The 21,274-nt window shown below is 43.9% G+C and overlaps 1 protein-coding gene across 14 annotated transcripts in view; it reads left to right on the top strand.

Moving 5' to 3' along the window:
• Positions 1 to 21,274, top strand: part of LOC119176042 (uncharacterized) — a 475,621-nt gene that overhangs the window by 242,247 nt on the left and 212,100 nt on the right. For all 14 annotated transcript variants that reach the window (XM_075881071.1, XM_075881080.1, XM_075881083.1 and 11 more), the window contains one exon: positions 10,168 to 10,934. In XM_075881071.1, the coding sequence (XP_075737186.1) occupies positions 10,168 to 10,934 (767 nt within the window). The remainder of the gene's footprint in view (positions 1 to 10,167; positions 10,935 to 21,274) is intronic.

Consider the following 21,274-nt stretch of genomic DNA (forward strand, 5'->3'; position numbering starts at 1 on the left):
TAATTCATTCCCGCAACTTTCGAAAGTAGGGGTAGAGCGGCGGGCATTTACGAATGCTGCACACATCGATGGCGACGAAAGCGCCACTTTGACGTAGCGGCGTACGTGTGCCGCAGCCTTGAGGTAGAGGTTCCTAAATGAGGAAAGTGAAGCGAAAAGCACGGGGCTGTTATTTTCTTTCAATACAAAGGCACCAACACGGCTTTACGCGTGGGAAGGGGGAGTGGGAGGTAAAGATTGAGGAGGAAAGTATAGGAGGAAAAGGACGCCCACAACTGTCTCAGACACAGTCCGTGCTGCCGCCGGGAAAGGAAAAGCAGTCAGGCGAGCCGGCATGGGCGCGCATGTGCGCGCTTTACACCCGGACTGACGCCGCAGCCTTGCAGCTTGCAGTCCTTGCAGTCTCTATGGTGTCAACGGCACACTGCACACTTGTTGCAAGCTCCTCCCCCGTAGCATCGGCAGGCATCGGTCGTTGGGCTCGCAGTGTTCTTGCATTCAGAGATTGGCCTGTGGTGCGCGACAGCGTGCAACAGGCCTAACTCCGAACGGCGGAGCTCACGAATGTTGAGATTGTCGCCGAAGCTACTGCTGAGCAGCGAAATGAAGACTGCCGAGGTGGATCCCACAAGCGCTGATGGTGCCCCGCTCCTGACATCAGCTGAGGTCGTAGCTGCCTTGGCCCTTGTGCGCCGCCACTGCGGCGCAATTGAAGGCACCGGCCTATCACGTATGGATCGCTGGACTATATTGAGGACGCAGTCGTCAAACACGCCGTGGCCAACAAAAAGCAGGCTACTCTTTTTCAATATATTAAACCAACATAATAAATACTATGTTTGAATCTTCAAGTGAGTATTTACTGCACCATGCTTGAACGGTTCGTTGGTTGTTTTCAGCAAGCTGTTGACGCATTTTTTTCGTGATTTTATTATACCGAATTCTGGATATATCGAACTATTTCGCGCTTGCCGCACTGTTCGATATATTGAGGTTCGACTGTACCACCTCACCATCAGCTCAAAGGCGTGATTGGAATCATTATTAGACGAACTCCCAGAACCCTTTATGATTTTAGGGGACTTTAATGCACACAATTCCCTGTAAGGTGACGCTCGCATGCGCTGCAATGTGCTGTGATACTCGAGGACGTCTCATTGAACAGCTTCTTTATTCGTCTAGGTTATGTCTCTTAAATACAAAGAAGCCTACATATTTTAGCCTCGCAAACAATTCATACTCCTCCATAGATCTTAGCATTTCATCACCATCACTTTTAGCCGATTTTAAATGGAATCTTCTTAAAAACCTTTGTGGGAGTGACCACTTCCCGATCATCTTGAGCGTGCCTAAGAGGCCAACTATCGCCGCAGGTTCCGAGGTGGAAGCTTGACTCAGCTGATTGGGAACAGTACCAAACTCTTACCCACATGACATGGCCTGAGTTGTCTTCTCTGACCATAGCTGATGCTGTCGCGTATTTTACAGCTTTTATTCTTGATGCCGCATCTACGTGCATTATTCAAACGAGCGGAATGAGTTCTAAACGGCGAGTCTCATGGTGGAATGATGCCTGTAGGAAAGCTCGGATGAATCAAAACAAAGCGTGCGCATTGCTCTGTGATTTTCCAATAGTATAAAACCTGGAAAATTTTAAGCAGGTCAAATCGCAGGCAAGGAGAACATGCAGACAAACCAGACGAGAGAGCTGGACAAAGTTTATTAGGAGCATCAATTCGTACACAGATGAAAAAAAAGTGTGGAAGAAAGTCCAGAAAATTAAAGGCCAACAAACATATTCTCTCCCATTAGTAAATACTCTCGGAGAAAGCTTGGAGGGCCAAGCCAACTTTCTTGGTTCACAATTCGAAAATATATCAAGCTCCTCACACTACTCTGACGCATTCCAAAAATTCAAAGCACAGTTGGAACAACAAAACCTAGAAAGGAAATCTAAAAAAATCAAAGCTTGTAGTGAAACATTCTGCTTAGCAGAATTGCAGAGAGCACTGAACTGTTGCAACACATCTTGCCCAGGTCCTGACATCATTTTGTATAAAATTCTGAAGCAACTACCCTCCAAAACACAAAAAACTCTCTTTTCCCCTTACAATCTTATCTGGTTTTCTGGTGTGATCCCCTCTTCTTGGAAGGAAGCTATGACATTTCCGATTTTTAAGCAAGGTAAGGATCTGTCGCCTGCATCAAATTACAGGCCTATAGCATTAACCAGTTGCATCTGTAAAGTTTTCGAAAAAATGATTAATTGCCGCCTACTCCACTTCCTAGAATCAAACAAACTGCTAGACCCATACCAGTGCGGGTTTAGAGAAGGCCGATCCACCACTGATCATCTCGTACGAATTGAGACACGCATACGTGAAGCCTTTGTCCATAACCAGCTTTTTCTATCTGTATTCCTTGACATGGAAAAGGCCTATGATACAGCGTGGATGTTTCGAATATTGAGAGACCTCTCGCATATGGGTATACGTGGTAATATGTTCACTATCATTGAATTTACCTGTATGATCGCATATTCCGAGTTCAAGTGGGCAATGTCTTGTCCCGAACATTTGTACAGGAAACCGGAGTACCACAGGGTGGGGTACTGAGCTGCACGCTCTTCATTATAAAAATGAACTCTCTCCGTCAGTACATACCCCATAACATATTTTACTCCACATATGTTGATGACATCCAGATAGCTTTTCAATTGTGTTCCCTCGGCCTTTGTGAGCGACAGGTCTAGCTTGCAATAAAGAAAGTGTCCAAATGGGTTGATGAAAATGGGTTGAAAGTCAACCCACAAAAAAGCACATGTGTCCTGTTCACACGGAAGAGGCTTACGCCCTGATCCTCAGATTGTCATGAAAGGTGAACGTCTGGCCGTAAACACAGAACATAAGTTCCTAGGTATAATCTTGGATGCAAAACTAACACACGTATGAGACATCAAACACCTTAAAAATTAATGCATGAACTGAAGTTACTGTCGCACACATCCTGGGGCAGCAACAGAGAGTGCCTCATGAATCTGTACAAAAGCCTGGTACCTTCACGTCTTGACTATGGGGCAATAGTATATAAGTCAAGCTGGTCAAGCACATTGAAGATTCTGGATCCTGTACATCATCTGGGCATCGGCCTCTCTACACGTGCCTATTGAACGAGCCCTGAAGAGAGCCTTTACGCTGAGTTGAATGAGTGGTCACTCTACCTGCAGAGGTCTACATGTCTTTTATCAATTACCTGAAAATGATTAACGATAAGGTACACCCTACTCATTCAATAATTGATGATCTGTCTAGTTCTGCATTTTTTGGAAATTGCCCCTTTATGAGGCAGCCTTACTCACTTCGCGTGAGGGGCCTAGCCGAGATAATAGGTGTGCCGCTTTTTGAACAGTTTCTCATGGCTCTTGCTGCACACCTACCACTGTGGCAGTGGCAGGTAATAGAATGTGATGTATTCTTTGTGGAAGTGACAAAGCATTCACCTATTGCACATATACACACGTACTTCATGAAACTTAAACACAAATACGCTTGCCCTGAATTTTTTACAGATGCCTCCAAGTCTCTCACTTCTGTGTCTTATGCAGCTTTTGGGCCATCCTTTTCAGCTTCCGGTATTCTGCACCCACAAATAAGCATTTTCACCGCAGAAGCTTACACACTATTTGTGGCTGCCAAACATATTAAGGAATTAAAACTAGAATGCCCGGTTATACACAAGGACTCTTTGAGTGTTGTAACAGCTTTGAAAACAATAAAAAAACATAAAGATCCTGTGCTTGTATCACTTTATTAATTTTTATGTACGATCTACGCACTCAAACGGCATGTTGTGGTGTGCTGAGTGCCAGGGCACCGCGAGATTGCTGGAAACGTGGCCGCGGACGAGCTAGCTGTATCCGTGCACGATAACGCTGCCACCAACCCATCTTTGACTGTCTCTGCACTTGACATGAAGCACTTCCTAAAACAAAGCCTCAGAGCATATGGCAGGGCCTATGGGATAGCCAGACTCAAAAATAAACTACATATTATCAAACACAAACTTGAAAATTGGCCATCAGTATCTAAGTCACGCTATGGACAAGTAACACTTACCAGGCTACAAATAGGACACACACACAGCACACATTCATATCTTCTGTGTAATGGTGAACAACCTAGCTGTGACAAATGTGGTGAAGCACTTAGTTCTCCACATCCTTGTCCAGTACAGGGAGTTGGATGCTAACAGAAAAAAAACATTTTTTACTGCCGTATCAATAGCAGCTTCCACTGCACCCTTCTATATTTATTGGTAGGGAAACAAAAATCATTGTTGGCATTTTAAAAAAAGTACATAGTTTTAACACTATATTTCGAGGTGACTTGTAGCACGGCTTCCATCCGGAGGTTGCTGTTGCAGTAGCCGCATAGACAGCACCCTGCCTCGCAGCTCTTGTGTTTAAGGGCACTAATGAGGCAAATGTGCTAAATAAGATGTCGGTCCCAAAGTTTTCTTTATTCTTTTACTATGAGTATTGCCATTAGCTTTTAGTTATTTATTTCACCTCACTCACATGGTTTTAAGATATTATGTTTTATCCGCCTTAAGGCGAGCACTTTCAGGCCCCTATACAGCCCTGTAGCATCATCTTAGTTGATATACTTCACATGTCATTGTTACATTGCAAATGATTGCCACTCTTTCACCTTTTTCTATGGCGCTCTTTGGCCAAGACATGGCCCTTGCACCATTAAAACCTACATATCATCATCAAAGAACCAACATACTTTAGCCTCGCCAACAAAAGCTACTCATGCATAGATCTCAGCATTGTGTCCCCATCGCTTCTATTCCTGCTACAATAGTAAGTGATCAACAATCTTTTTGTAAATGACCACTTTCCGATCATTCTAAGTACACATATAGACAAAGGTCTTCCACATACTCCCACATGGCAGACAGACAAAGCGGACTGGGAAAAGTTCAGAAAAGCTACTTGTCTAAATTGGTCGGACATATGTCAATTAAGCATAGATGCAGCTGTAGACTTTTTGACAGCACTTTTTATTGATGCTGCAACAAAGTATATTCCACAAACTGGACGGACCACTAGGCGATACGTCCCTTGATGGAACAGTGAGTGTTATAATGCACGTAGAAAGCAAAATAAAGCAGGGAAGCTGCTTTGAGACTCTCTGACAGCAGAAAACCTTACAAATTTTAAAAACATCAAATTAAAGAACATAAAGGCAGGAGGATGCGCTGCCAGGCTAGAAGGGAAAGTTGGCACAACTTCATATCGGGCATCAATTCATATACTCAGAAGGCTAAAGTATGGAACATGGTTAGAAGAATAGCAGGAAGACAAGTACATTCACTTTCTCTCATTAACACACAAGGTGACAGCTTAGAAGATCAAGCACACTTCCTCGGCACACACTTCGAACAATTGTCCAGCTCTTCGCACTACAGTGAAGCCTTCCAATGATACAAAACAAGAATTGAAAAGTAAATACTAGAACACAAAACACGAACCATACAACCTAGCTTTCAGCTTAGCCGAGCTCCAAACATCACTATACTCCTGCAGTCATTCCGCCACAGGTTCCGATCGTTTAGTGTACGAAATGTTGGAAAACCTACCAATTGAAATGCAAAAAACCCTACTTTGCTTGTACAACGCTATCTGGTTTTCTGGTGCTATCGGTACTTCCTGGAAAGAGGCTATAATTATTCCCATTTCAAAAGAGGGAAAGGACCTTTCCTCAGTTTCGAGTTATAGGCCTGTTGCACTTCCAAGCTGCTTGTGCAAACTTTTCAAAAAAAATGATAAACTACCAACTTGTACATGTCCTTGAAACTAACAATTCGCTCGACCCATTTCAGTGCAAACTTTGAGAGGTTAGATCCACCACCGACCACCTTGTTCGTATGGAGGCACAGATCAGAAACGCTTTCCTCCACAGAAATATTTTTTCTCTGTGTTCCTCGATATCGAAAAGGCTTACGATACAACATGGCACATTGGAATACTAAGAGACCTGTCCCACCTTGGCGTGCGTAGCAGAATGTTTACCATAATCGAAAGTTACTTGTCAAATCGGACATTCTGTGTCTGAGTGGGCAGTGTTCTCTCCCAATCATTTGTCCAAAAAATAGGAGTTCCGCAAGGTGGTGTACTATCGCACTCGGTATGAGTTACATCACGCGAGCACGTGGCTGAGCGTGCCTACAAGTTTGTACAGTAGGGCCGATCAGGACATATTTTCGAGTTACTAGGAGAGAGTTTGGCTTATCCAGCGAATGAATAAACATACCAGCATATTCAATGCTCAGTGCTATGGCATACGGCTAGGTATAAGGCACATCATAAAGAAGAAAGAACCAGCCTCCATCATATACACAGATTTCCTCAGTGCAGTGACTGCATTGTCTTCCGCAAAGACACATAAATATTCATTGACTAATGCCCTTCTAAACTGCCTCATGTCAGCCTACAGACCCAAGCTTAAAATCACGCTATGCTGCATTCCGGGACACTGCAACATAGCTGGCAATGAGGCAGTGGACCGACTTGCGAAGTCCGCTGCACTCCGCCCAACAGTAGACGTAGTCGTCATCCCATATGAGGACTTCAGGCCGCTAACCAGAAACCAAAAGTGTAAGCAATGGCAAGAGGAATGGAACACAGCAATTGAAAACAAATTGCACAGAGTAAAGCCAAGAATAGGTAGATATGCTCCTGAAAAACGTAACAGGCATCAAGAGGTTGCACTGAGCAGACTCAGGATCGGTCATACACATGCAACACACTCGAACCTTTTAAGCAATTCTCCTGCACCGTGTTGTGAAAAATGTGGTGATGTGCTATCTGCCGTTCACGTTTTAATTATGTGCCCGTACCTTGAACCACAAAGACTGCATCACTTCCCAAAGCTATACAAATGCCACATACCGCCTCACCCTTTATTTTTTCTTGGGGACGATCCAATGTTTCCCATAAAAGTAGTTTTAAAGTTCTTAGCTCATGTTGGATTCCTGCACTTAATTACGTATTCTCACTAATCTCAGCCCTCTCTCAATCCTGAGAGAACTGCTGAGACTTCCTTACCAATTGTCATGCAGCACACACTCCTTGTCCTGACAAAGACCATTGCCGCCACTGCGTGACTTTTTTAAAAGGGTTTAGACCGTTTTGAACTCATCACACATAGTCATTACACTTAAGTTTAATCCCTATGCCCCACTCTTTTATTCTTGCCACCCTGAGATTTTTTTCTATTATTGAACCAACGAAAAACCCTGTGTTTAGCGCTCTTTGGCCTGAGTTGCCCTTGCGCCACTAAAATCTACCACCATCATCATCATCATCATCAAAATGACATCGGCACTGTTGTGTCCCTCGACTCTGGACTAAGTTTAGATTTCGCAGTCCTGTCGAACTTCTTTCTAGCTTGTAGTTGACACAAAGCTCTGCTAGATAGAGCGGAAAAAGTTTGACAAGTGTTTCACGGCCCTGTCTGTGAGCGAAATGTTTGTGAGGAGCCGGCTCGAAAAAGCTGAGAAAGGCAAACTCATGATGCTGGCGTGTTTTAGAGGCAGTGGCCACTACAAGAAGGACTGTTTTTTTTTTTTTTGATGTGCAAATTTCATCAAATTTATAGACATCTTTCATAAATAAAAACTCAATTTAACTTTAAAACTAGTTTTTATCAAAACAAAAATTTTGTCATTTTTTCCAATGTGCACTTCCTTTTTCGGGCACTTCTAGTGAGCGGATCTGTATTAAATTTTGTCCAAACTTTTTCAAAAATATTATAGATACAACTATCTTGTTTATATTTCAATATTTTATTTTATACTAAAATGTTTATGTAAACTTTTGCTACGGTAGGAGAAATATGGCGTTTTTATGTCTATTATTTTTTATGCATAATATGTACTTTGTATGTGCTTCTTAATTAGTTATTTGTATTCTACACTTTATTTGAAACATTATTAACTATGAATGGCAAAAAAATCAGTTTAGGAATGAAAACAAGGAAAAGGGGTTAAGGTTCTCGCTTTGTCATACTGCAGAGCTAAAAGTAAGCAACTTGCAAGACAACTAATTATAAATTTGAAATTAGCATAAAAAGTTATATAAACAGGTCAAGTTTCATTGCTCTAGGGTGAATATTAAAAAAAGTGTCTTTGACTACAGCATATCCCTTTAAAGTGAACACAGACAAGGAACATCCTTCTCATTCTACAATTAATGACATGTCAAACCTTGCTGTGTTTGAAAACCACCTTCTATGAGACAGCCGTACTCACTATGTGTGAGGGGCCTAGCGAAGGAAACTCGCGTGCCTTTTGAACGCCGTTTGATAGCTCCCGCAGTAAGCCTGCCACCGTGGCAGTGGCAGGCGATAGATTGGGACATGTCTTTCTTGAAGGTTATGAAGCATGCACCATTTGCACATATTCAGACATATTTCCTAGAATTGCAACAGAAATACGCATGTCCTGAGTTCCGTACGTATGCCTCAAACACCAACACTCCTGTCTTGTACGCAGCTGTTGGCCCATCCTTTTCGAGAGCCGGCGTTCTGCACTTTCATTCACCCATTTTCACCAACAAAGCTTATGCAATACTTGCGGCCGTTAAACACAATAAACAAATAAAACTACAAAAGGCAATTATATATACAGATTCCCTAAGCGTAGTAAAAGCCCTGAAAACTTTATAAAAAGCACAAAACCCTGTCCTTGTCTCGCTTTATTCACTCTTATGCACAGTCTACTCATCCAAGCAGCATGCTGTAGTTTTCTGGGTGCAAGGACACCGTGAAATACAAGGCAACGTTCTGGTGGACCAGCTGGCTGGTTCCGCCAACAAAACCGCTACCAATGCATCAATACCAGTTCCTGCTCTCGACTTGAAAGCTTTTCTAAAATGAAAGCTCGGGGGTTATTGGCAGAGCATATGGGACACACACACAGGTAATAAATTGAATGTCATCAAGCCGCAACTTGGTTATTGGCCGCTAGTATCAAAATCACACCACACAGAAGTAATACTTACCAGGTTAAGAACAGGACATGCACACACAACACATTCGTTTCGTTTGTATGGTGGCGATCCACCTTTGTGTAATAGATGTGGAGAAGCACTCACAGTACTTTACATTTTAGCCCAGTGTAAATAATTAGACACGCTGAGGAGACAACCCTTTCCTTTACCCTGCCAACAACACATACCACTTCACCCAGCAATGTTCGTTAGTAGGGAACCACTTTTCACACATAAATCGTTGTTTGCTTTTCTGAGAGAACTATGTATCTTTCATGTGACATACCCGAGTATTCTGTAGCACGATCTCTTTAGAGAAGTCTCCGCTGTGGTGGCTACACTGAACAAAGCACTTTCCTCACGGCCCTTGGACGCAAAGATGTGAACAATCAAGGCACTTGTGCTAATGCCATACATGTCCATCACTGTTTTTGATGTCACAAACTTTCGTCATCCATTGATACTGCACTCAGTTCACGACATGGTTATGATTTTATTACTTCTATGTTTTTACCCACCTAGGAATATTAAGGCCCTTATACAGCCGCTAATCACAATCATTGTCCACATCTCTAGTCCAATGTACTGGCGCTCTTTGCCCATCGAATGGCTTTTGCGCCAAAAAACACCAAATATCATCAGGTGCTGTTCATGTTAGATGCATTGTTTTAATTACATTTTGAACCTTGCAACATTTTAACACCGAATTTTTTCATTCGTCTGAGGTCTATAGTGCCACTTATGTTGTTTATTTAGTTGCAGGGCTTTCACATTTGATTTTCTAAGGTTTAATATATATGAATTTCGGGTAAATTTAGTCACTTGATCAGCATTGCATGCTTAGTGAAAACCACTGAAATTTTTTGTGTTGACCAGATTGCAAAAATTTAATTAACAGTGATGTGTGGCTTGAGAAATCTGCTCCAAAACTGAATTTCGATGCTCCAGAACACACCTTTTGCAGCCCCAGAGCAGCTCCAAAACTCCTTTTTTATTGCTCCAAAGTTGTTCCAAAACCGCATTATTACTGCTCCCAAAGCTGCTCCAAAAACCCCGAATCCCGCTTCCACCCTGCATATCTTGCAAGTTGTCTTCCTTTTTTATGGCAGGGGCTCTCGCCGACCAAAGAAGCTCTGGCATGAAGAATGCGTTTGGGAACATGACATGTATCGTGAGGAGGAGCAGGGACCGAAATCAAGTGAGGAGCTTGTCAGAATATATGGCTACGATATTCGTTTAGAACTGATGCCTCCTAGAGCTCGGAGATGGAGGCGCTATGGCCGTGGCCCTAACAAATACGAGCGCAGCTGGGAAAATAAAGAGGCTTACACCCTCCGGTCAAGGTCAGGACGCGGTGGAGGAGCACGTGGTGGTCGCAGAACCAGGGGTGTAAGCCTGGTTGAAAACCCCCAATTCCACAATGAGGACTTCCCCGACCTTCACTCGAAGCCCTCTGAAAATACCGCCGCAATGCAACTGAACAGGGCAGAAGTAAAGTCGTCAGCCAAGCCTGCAGGGTTCAAAGGCTCAGACTTGACAGGAAGCAACAGTTCTCAACAGGAGAAATGGGACAATACAGTGAAAGGTTCTGGAACGACCCATTGGGGTTGGAGAAAGCGTCCTTCGCTACCTCCCAGGGCAGTACCAGATGCGTCACCAAAGCAGCAGGACTACGACGTCAAGGAGGATGTACCCCTAGGGCATCGTGTCGACAGGCCTGCACCACAGTCACCAGTGATGGCTGTTGAAGTGCCTCAAGTTTCACCTACTGCTTGCAGAAGTCGAGCTATTCAGCATCTGCTGAGGAAAAATGACCAAAGCAAAAGGGAGTATGAGGCACTCAAGGAGCTTGCTGCTAAAGGAGAGCTTCAGGGTGGTAAGACCAAATTCTTTATTCACTTACGTAGTGCATGTGAAATTCGTTTTCATGAGTTTTTTATGGGGCTCGGCATACCGGCCAAGATTTGCATTTCAGTGTTTTAGTGTCATAACAAGGCAGATGCAGAAAGAAGGGACTAAAATAGACTCTGTATCCACAAAGGTGGACACAATAATAATGATCACGCTTGTTCTACTTCGTTGTTCCAAATGTGCTCATAGTTTCATATTGTATTTTAATTGAGAGCCAGTTCTACAAATGTGGCTCTTTTATAAGAGCAAAACTTCTATTAAGCATAACTGAGGAAAACGCAGTTGTTTGCTAGTGTCAGTATGATCGAGTTTACTCCCTACTCCCATGATTTTTTCATTGTTGTACTCATGGTATCAATATACCTCAAAGCCATTTTGCAATTAAAGTGTACATAATCTACTATTGCTAGAATTCAGTCGTAAAATTTGGATTTGGCTCTTTTAGATAAGTCACAAAATAATTGCCCCATATTGATTTATTATTTTATTGAATAATTTTAGTTACCTTTTATTTATTTATTTATTTCTTTATTTATTTTCTTATTCAAGGGTGGAGCCCCTGCTACATTTACACCCACCGGGTTTTCCTGTGTGATATATCTTGTGCCATTGAAAAAGTTTTCCTATAGATAAAGACACCTAAATAAGTTTTAGTCACAGTTCATTGACAAGCTCTTTTCTCTTCCTACATAAGTTTAGTCTGCCTATGATTTGGCGTAAGACTTTTTAAAATACTTGTGCTGCTGATCTTGGTGGCAGCTGTAATTGTGCACTGGGTAGCTCCTGTGGCCGTATAACGAACTGCTATTTTTTGTTCCTTATTCCTTTTTTGGCCCCCGATGGCACTCCCCGATTGGTCGTTCAACCTGTCAGTCAAGTGACGAGTGGGAAGCCCATATTGTGGTAATGTCCCAAATTGCAAGTGTGCGCTCAATCTGCAAAAATGAATGCTGATTGGTCGTTGAACCTGTCAATCAAGTGACGGTTCAGAAGCCCGAATCGTGTTGACGTCAAAATGAAGAGTAGGCGCCTATTATGGAAAAATAAACCGAATCGGTTCCAGGCTACGGTGGAACAGCCAGGGAGTAGATCCGTCGCAAATGGAATATGAAAAATGGCAGTGCCGGCTGAGCAAGCCACCTTTGCTGTTACATTTGGCTATGAGACCTAACCTAACACAAGCGCCAGAGGGATGTTGAGGTTGCATTTGACATGCCCGACAAACAGTTTAGGCGTCACTTTCGTCTAGTAAAGCAAAGGTGTTGTAATTGCATTTTGCAGCTTGCCATATCTTTCAGCGACGAAAATACTCCCCGGTAGTCACAACTACATTATTTTTGCAGATTTATATGCCACAGAACGCAAAACGCGGCTCACACAGACGATCAGTTTTTTTCACTCAACACACAACAGCCATTATGTGACTTGGATTGAATGCAAAAATGACTAACATGTGGCTTCAACTCTCAGAACACAAAAGTTTATCATATACTTTCATCAATTTATTCATTTCATATTAGCGATAGAAGCCTCTAAATGAAATTTATTTTAATTTACGTGGGATGGTTTTTTTGTTATATTCTCACAAATAAAATAAATAGAATATGCGACCCTCTTACGGCTCTCAGCCAGAAAGTCGCTAAGGTGCTTAAAATTTCCTCTTCAAAATACCCAGAAAATACTATGCATTTTTCCACTTGCGGAAGAAATAAATTGACCCCTTTACAATTTTTAGCCGAAAGGTTGCTAAAGTTCTTAAATTTTCCTTCTCAAAATACCCAGAATATACTAATGATTTCTTTATATTTCAATGTAAACTGGGCCAACTGCTGAATTCTCTTGTTCACACTCTATAGGCGACAACGACCACTTTTCATTGGCTAAATTTTAAAAACGTAGGAGCTTCTGGTGTGGGCGGCGCCTCAAGCGGATGTAACAAGGAAAACGGTATACGGAATAGAAGTACGTTATATGGCCACTGAACAAAGGAAATTGCCAAAAGTATGGTTTTATTTGTTGTTCTTGTGTAACCCCAACCAATGTGCTTTTGTGAAGGCACAAGGACTATTGTAGATGCACTATCTTCACTCGGCTAGCTTGCTGAGCACACATTTTAAATACTTGCCTTTGTTGCGTGCGTTTACAGACATGGTACTTTTGTTTTTCCTGGCTGAACTAATGAAAACAATTGCAGTTGTCTTGGCCTATCAGTTTATTTTCGAAAAAAAAAAGCTGCTTTTTAAATACACATTTTATATTGACATGAGCATATAGTGGGTGCCTGGCTGTTGCGTAGCTAGTGTCATTATTACTTGTGCGTGTCGAAGGATTCGGTCAGCAGAAATGACGACGACGTCATCTCAATAGACAAGACACGATTGCCACTTGAGACCGGACAAAACTGTGTCCATCATTCGTTGAAAAGTCGCAGGAGCAGAGTATAGTGCAAAAGGAAGCACCTTGAATTCGAAGAGACAGTCAGGAGTAATGAAGGCAGTCTTTTCTCGGTCTGTTGGCCGTTCTATCTCGTTATTGATTATTTCTCACGTTCTGGGCTGGGACAAGTAAACGAGAAAGAAGAAGAGCGCGAGCGAGAGACGCGGGGACGCACAAGTTACAGCAGAGTGCTTCTGAGCACAGGTAAATAAACAAGTATCTTTTGCCTTATACCAGTCTGATCACAGTTTCTGGAACGCCATGGTCTTAATATTTGGTGCCGAAGAACCGGGATTGAAAACCAGGACCCTACAGACGGCTACCAGTCAACTGCAGCGGCATGGACCGACTGAAGTCGAAGCGGATGTCGTGGCGAGCACAGAACACGAAGATTATAAACGAGGCAAGTGCTCTCCTCGCTAACGATTCTGCCTCTTATGACCATCTCAATTCCATATATGAGAGGCTGAAGGCTAATAACGAAGAGCTTAAAAACTTGAACAATGAGATTGAGCAGCATATACCTGACGAGGAGTTCGAAGTCGAGTATAACGCCGTCTTACAATACGAGAACAGTGCTACGCCCACTCTCGCATAGATTCTCAGCATAGATTCTCAACAAGAAAGATCGCATGCCAAGGACATCGACCGGAACTCAAGAAACAGTTGCCGGGACAGTTGCAGCACGATCAGATAGAAATGGAGTTAAATTGCCTAAACTGACAATAGCTCCTTTTTCTAAGAGACCTATGCAAGGGGACCGAATTGTGGGAACAATTTTACCAAATTGTTCATGGTAACAATCGCATCACTGCCAGAGAAGTTTCATTACCTGCGACTGCATCTGAAAGGAGACGTTGCTTCAGTAATATCAGGCCTTCTGATGACAGAAAGTTGCTACAGTGACGCCATCAACATGCTACAGAAGCGATTTGGGGACAAGACGTGCCTGGAGCAAGAATATTTTGCCAAGCTACGTATGTTAAGCCCTGTCCGTTCATCGACTGACTCCAAAGCACTGCGCAGCTCGTACGGCTGTACCAAGTTGTCGTTATTATTCGAGGCTTTTAGAGACTTTGGGTGTGCACAAGTCGTCATTTTTGTCAATGCTCTGCGACATCCTACTGCATGCTCTTCCACGGGATATAGTCGTGCAGTATCATCAATCGCGTGCCGTCTAGTTGGCATATGACTCGAGAGCTGAAGCTACACCCGTGGGACTGGACCGTGTGCTCAATTTCCTGTGTATCGAGCTGGAAAGCCTGGAGAAGAGTGATTTTATGGATGACAGAGGACGGGAACATGGAATATTCCCCGTGGCCAGTCAGTCGACGTAGTCTCAGCGTGGGAAACCGACATCATCTGTGCTTCACTGACGCAGAAGAAGGAACTGCTTTCTACAAAAAAAGGTGTTGCCGCTGTACCACCAAAGGACATCGTACATGGGAATGCAAAAAGAAGATTTCCCGCTTTAGATGCCAAGTTCAACACGCTACAAGCATGTGCGATCCTGATAGATGTTCGCGGAAGTCGGACTATGCTAACAAGAACAACCAAAAAACTACGACAGTCTGCACATCACTTGGAAGAAGTCCCGTCAAGGAAGGCTCTATCACTTGCATTTTCCTTCAGAGTTTCATAGCATGGGCCATGAATGATGACATCTGCTGCTACATACGAGACATTTTTGATGGTGGCAGTCAGAGGACTTTTCAGTTTCATAACTGAAGATCTCTCCAAGCACCTCCAGCTGAAAAGCGTGAGAACAACTCGAATAGCCGTCAATATTTTCGCAAGTACATCAGAACAAGAGGCTAAGAGGCGTCGCATCATAGAACTACGACTGCGAAGTCAATTTTCCGACACGGAAATAGTCTTAACTGCAATAGAGATCCCAAGCATCTGCCAAGACATCACAGAGACTGCAATGGACGTAGCCTTCGTTGCGTATTTCAAGAAGCTGGGAAACGATGTTGCCGATGAGCTCAAACATCCATCTATCATCACTGAGAGTGGTATCAGCGTACTTATCGGGTCCGATCAGATGTGAAAAGTGTTGACCGGTGAAGTTTCACGGTGCGAAGGTAACAAATCCTTGATTGCACTGAACTCCTAGCTTGTATGGACCTTTCAAAGAAGCACATCGCACTTGGTGTCTTGACCAACTACTTCACGAATGATGGTGTGCGTGCTAAAAGCCCAAGCTACCGATTCCGACGAGATTTTGCACTCCTTTTGAGAACTTGAACACATAGAAATTATGGACACAATAAACAAGCCACCTGAAATGAGGAACACCATGAGGTATTTTGAGCAAATGATTAGCTTTTTAAATGGAAGATATGAAGTGGCCCTCCCTGAGAAGGATAATTTCGAGCTTGCAAGCAACAAGCAAGTCGCTGTTACTCAACTGGACAATCTTGTCAACCGTCTCGACTCCAGAAAAGGACTGCTTGAAACAAATGACCATACCATAAGAGAGTACTTGAGGGCCGGACACACCAAAGAAGTCAGTGATGTACCTGCAGAGGTGACGAATTTATATTACATGACGCACAAAAAGTCATGCGTGAACAAGCACTGACAACAAAAATGAGAGTGGTGTTTGACGCTTCGTCACATGCCAAAGAGTGCAAGTCCTTTAATGACTGCCTTGAAAATGGTGACAACTTATACCAAAACTTTGTGCAAATTCTGCTACGCTTCAGAACCCACCCGATGGCAGTTATCGCGGACATAGAAAAGACATTCCTTCAGATTGCGATTAGAGACAAGGCGGTCACCTTGTGATAAGGCGGATACAAAAACTGTACCCAGTTGAACTATGTGTTTAACTTTGCGTGGCCGATAATGTTGATTGTTTCTCACGTTCTGGCCTGGGACAAGGAATCGAGACAAAAGGAGAGCGTGAACGAGAGACGCGAGGACGCACAAGCTACAGCAGAGCGCCTTTCGAGCGCAGTTAAATAAACAAGTATTTTTTGCCTTATACCTTAAAGACGGAGTTGAGTCTAATCGCAGTGTCTCGAACACTATCGTCTTAATAGCGTCACCACTTTTCGTAGAGCAGCCGTGAAGTCACCACTCATAACGGAGTAAACGGTGCCAGTATCCACAAGTGCAGTAGTCGAGTGATTGTTGACGGTTATAAAAAATATCTGCGGAAATCGCTGCGTCACGTTCAGAAAATTTTGTGACAGAAATATTGGCGTCGTCAACGTGTCATGGCAGAGAATGTTTGTCAGATCGGTCAACAGCGGCCTTACCCCCAGAGGTCGCTGGCTTCAGTTTTTTTGGTGTGGGCCAGGACTTGGGGACCTGTTTCGTACACCAGAGAAGGTGGCGTAACGACTAGGCGAGCTGAGGCACCTAGGAGAAGGTGAGCGTGGCCGGTGGCTTTGTGCAGGAAGAAACGGCTGCTGCGCTGATAGGTATTGCTGAATCTCGCGAGGACGCTCCCCGTTGCTGGGTCAACACGCGTTAAAGTGAAACCCCTGAAGGCCTATCTTGCAATATGCACACTGGCGGTACACATGGCCCACTTCGCCGCTGTTGTAGCAAAGAGGCCTGTGTTCAGAGGTGCACCATACGTCAGATTTACGGGTAACTTCATGCGGAAAGTCATACTGGAAAGTGCTCTCGTAGGTATTTGCAGGTGGGAATTGACGGGGCAATGGTGAGAAAGTAGAGGGTGGCCGGCGTCCGGTAGAAGGTTGAGGACTCCTCAAGGCTGCGGCGTAAGACAAAGCAGGAGCTTCTGCACGCATTGGGAGCAATGGTTAGGTCACATTTCTGAGTTCATTGCGAATGATGTCTCCCAGAATCGTCGCACTTGGGTGAGCAGAAGTGGGAAGGATGTTTTCCAGCTCCTCCCGGATCACGCTCCGCACAAGCTTGCGGAGTGCTGATAAGTCCTGTCCACAGGTGAAAGCTGACACCCCGGCAATAGAAGCTTGGCGGTCGTACTGTAGAGAATGTTGCTGAAGTGCCCGTTCCATGGTAGTAGCTTCCGCGATGAACTCATCGACAGGGGTTTGGGGCTTGCGTATGAGTCAAGCAAAAAGTTGCTTCTTGACATCCCACAGGAGGAGTTGAACTTTTTTGTTTCATCCATTCTGCGTCAGTACGCTTAAACAAGCGTGACATGTCTTCGACAAGCATAGCCACGTTTTCACTTGGCTTCTGAACCCGGCTCTGCAGAGCCTGCTTGGCCTTTTCGTTCCTTTCGGGATTACTGAATGCCTGGCATAGCTGTCGCTGGTATTCTTGCTAGTTGGTGATATTCGACTCATGGTTCTCATACCAGATGCGAGCATAGACTTCAAGTGCAAAATAGATGTAGCGAAGCTTCTTGGTATCGTTCCAATTGTTGGCGGCTGCGACCCGATCGAACTGGTCTAGCCAGTCATCTACGTCCTCGAATACATCACCATGAAACGGCTTCGGGGTGCTTGCTGTGCAGATGACGCCTGGGGTGAATGCGAGTTGGTCTATGATGCTCTCTTGCGTCTGACTTGCCGTTGTGGTGGTCATTCTTGCCGAGTTTAAAGGACCAAGGTCAGGAGATAGTCCTAGCAAGCGACGGCTGTGGCGAAGTGCCAAGTTTTCCTCCACAATTGTCGAAATGGTGGCAGAAGCTTGAAGCAGCTTGAGTTAAAACTAGCGAATTTGGATTGTACCCAGCACGTCTACCAGTTTGTCAAGGTAATAAATTCAGTGCAAGTAACAGTGTAGCAAACAGCAGAACAGCTTCGATCGAACAGCAAGAGTTCGTCGTCATTTTTTCACCGACAAAATCCTTCGACACGCACAAAATATGATGACACTAGTCACACAACAGCAAGAAACCCACTACATGCTCGTATCAATATTGTTGACAGGACCACAGCCAGCACATACTACTGTACAAGCTGTGGCATGCTGTATTGTGTCAGAACATCATCTCTGGCCTATTTTTCGATGCACCCACTGTGGCACCCTTCTAGTACCCTGTGCCATAGTTTTCTAAATATACACTAGAAGGAACTCTGGCACTAGTGTCTGGGGGAGCTGCAACGCATGGCGCTTTAGCGAGCACGGAAAATATTGGTAGTACACGAACTTGCCTAGTCATCGTACTTTACATTCCTTTTGGATTTGCATGGCTTGAAGCTGCTTTATCACGAAAGAACAATCAGCAATAGTTTATCAGTCACTTTACCACTTTAATCTTTTAGGCTTATCATTTCAAATTGGCTTGCGAAGTTCAAAACTGTTTGTCCTTTTCTTCGAAAGAAAAAAAAAACCAGCGACAAATGAAGCCACACGTGCGATTCGCCGCCCGCAAGTACGAAAACTAGGCAAATCGGTGTACTACCCATCATTCCCATGGTCACTGAGTGATCACAGCACTCTAGTTAATTTTAGGAAACTCTATGCCCTATGCCACACTAGTCCAATAATTACGGAAGGCACTGCAGCGGCAACACCACAGGGTTATTTAATAGGGTAGCATGTAACGAACACATGCATCAAGATACCGGTGCAAGGGTATAAGCGCAAATGTATCTGCCGATTTATGCAATGCGGATGCTGTTAATGCTACAACTATGTCATGTCACACAGGGGATCCAATTCTTCATAGTTAGGCCATAGTTAGGCATAGAAAATCTTCATGTAGCCAGCTATATTGCCAACATATGGTGACAGCAAAGGAATACTCTTAGCCTGCCTTTCGGGTTCTTTTTGTAGAGGAGCCCACAAAAATGCAGGCAGTTCCCAATCATACCTCACTGCTTATTTTCTAGTAAAACGAGCAAAACTTGATTTAATTTTGAAGTAACTTTTTTAATGAAACGTCTTTTTTGAAAACCTTCTTAGTCGGCTTGAGCAGTTTATAGTATACAAAGAAAAAAAAACGACGCTAGCTTAGCAACAATGAATAAGTGGTTGTGCGCTCTCTTCTGGGACAAAAACTTTGGCTTCCGGCAGTTTCACTTGTGCGCGCTCGAAACTCCACCCAGTTACTCTGAGTAAAACTAGTAAATATAACACACCAGACCGCACAGCTACAGCTACCCAGAAAGAAAACCACACAACATATAAGCAAGGTGATGTAATGCACTAGGTGGGGCACCTCAAACGATGCTGCCCTCCTTTGGAATGAAGCAAGTTGAGTGGAACGGTGTGAGGCAAATATAGTGATTGTTATATTTCCAGTCCTACTTACGCTCCTTGAAACTCCTTGAAAAATTCTTTTGACCATGTAATCCTGAGGTTCATCTGTCTCATTCCAAGGTGTTTATCACGCCAAGCGTGAGGGGTGATTCATGACCCATTTTGAGAGAGTTTGCACTGTGTGCACTTTCCTAAATTATTTTATTATGACAGTTTGGACACTAGTGACAGAATTTAAAACTAAGGGGGGTGTAGTGTCTATAGAGCGACCATGAACAGGTCGAAACAGACTCGAAGAAGCCTTTATTACTCAGGACACTTACATATATACAGGACAGAGACACATACATAACGTCTCCTCTCGGGTACAAAGAACAGAACGAAACTGAAAATAAAATCACATTAAAATATATTCCATTCCTTATTTACAGAGGTTAGTGGTGTTAGTAGGAGTTGAACAAATAGAGGGCATTTATATACGCAACGTACACCCGCACAACTTCGACACATAGTCCTTCACCCATGCAGCAGGTTGTCGTTCTTGCGGCGGCCGCTCTGTTGCTTGCGAGGCAGCAGTCTGCGCCGGCACAGGCTGAGACTGCACAGGACCAGATGAAGTTGGTTGCACACTAGTAGGTTGTGGCACTGGCACCGCAACAGCTTGCGCAGCAGAATGCTGAGGTGGGGCAACCCTGCAGGAGAAGCTGGCAGAACAGGAGACTGATGTGGTTGCACCATGTTCGAAGAAGTAGGCACAGAACGATAACACGGCACAGCAAACTCGCAAGGAAGTAGCAGCAGCTCACTGGAACACTCAGAAAGATGAAACTGGCTCGTCTGAGGAACTTTGGCAAGTTTTGAGGCGTTTCAGTTTCTACCATCTTGTAGCCAGAAGGATTAAGTTCCTTGTTTCTTCACAACTTTTGTTGGCCGTGAAAAGACGCTATCTCCTTTGAAACGAATAGACTGCTTCCTGACACGAACAAAATCACCTACTGCGATTGTAGTCTCTTTGGCAGCTCTTCTGCGGTCAACACATTGTTTGCTGGTTTCTTGCTGTTCCTTGATCCTATGGCATAATCATCAGAGCTCATTAGCTGGATCTTCTTCAAAAGCTGGTGCAGAAAAGCCTACTACATGCAGCCTTGTTCGGGGCATCTTGTCATGCAACAACACTGCTGGTGCAACGCTGGTTGTGGCATGTGGTGCATCTGTATACACCCAGATACTCAGTTACTGCTTGGTGGAACGGCTGTTGCTCCAGAAGACATACCTGTACATAATTCTTAATAGTTCAATTAAAGTGTTCGACTTGTCCATTAGCCTGAGGATAGTAAACTGAAGAATGAGACATGCGAATGGTTCGATCATGAAGAAATTTTGTGAATTGACGAGAAATAAATTGTGGCCCGTTGTCAGTGACTATTTCTTCAGGATAACCCTCTCGCGAAAATACACCGGTTAAAAACTCCTTGACTGTACTTATGGACACGCTACAACAGATATAAGCTTTGGGCCATTTTGAGTGATAATTTATGAGCGTGAGTATGAACCTGTTGTTCTGAGGCACATGTTCAAGGGGGCCCACAATATCAATGCAAAGTTTTTGCCATGGTTGCTGAGGCCAGTCTACGGGCTGCATGTGGACTGGTGACATTTTCACAGACTTATCTGCCTCCAAGCACGCACTACAGTTCTTTAAGGCTGTTTCGA

This window comes from Rhipicephalus microplus, chromosome X, assembly GCF_043290135.1.
Source record: "Rhipicephalus microplus isolate Deutch F79 chromosome X, USDA_Rmic, whole genome shotgun sequence".
In the NCBI taxonomy this organism is placed as follows: Eukaryota; Metazoa; Arthropoda; class Arachnida; order Ixodida; family Ixodidae; genus Rhipicephalus; species Rhipicephalus microplus.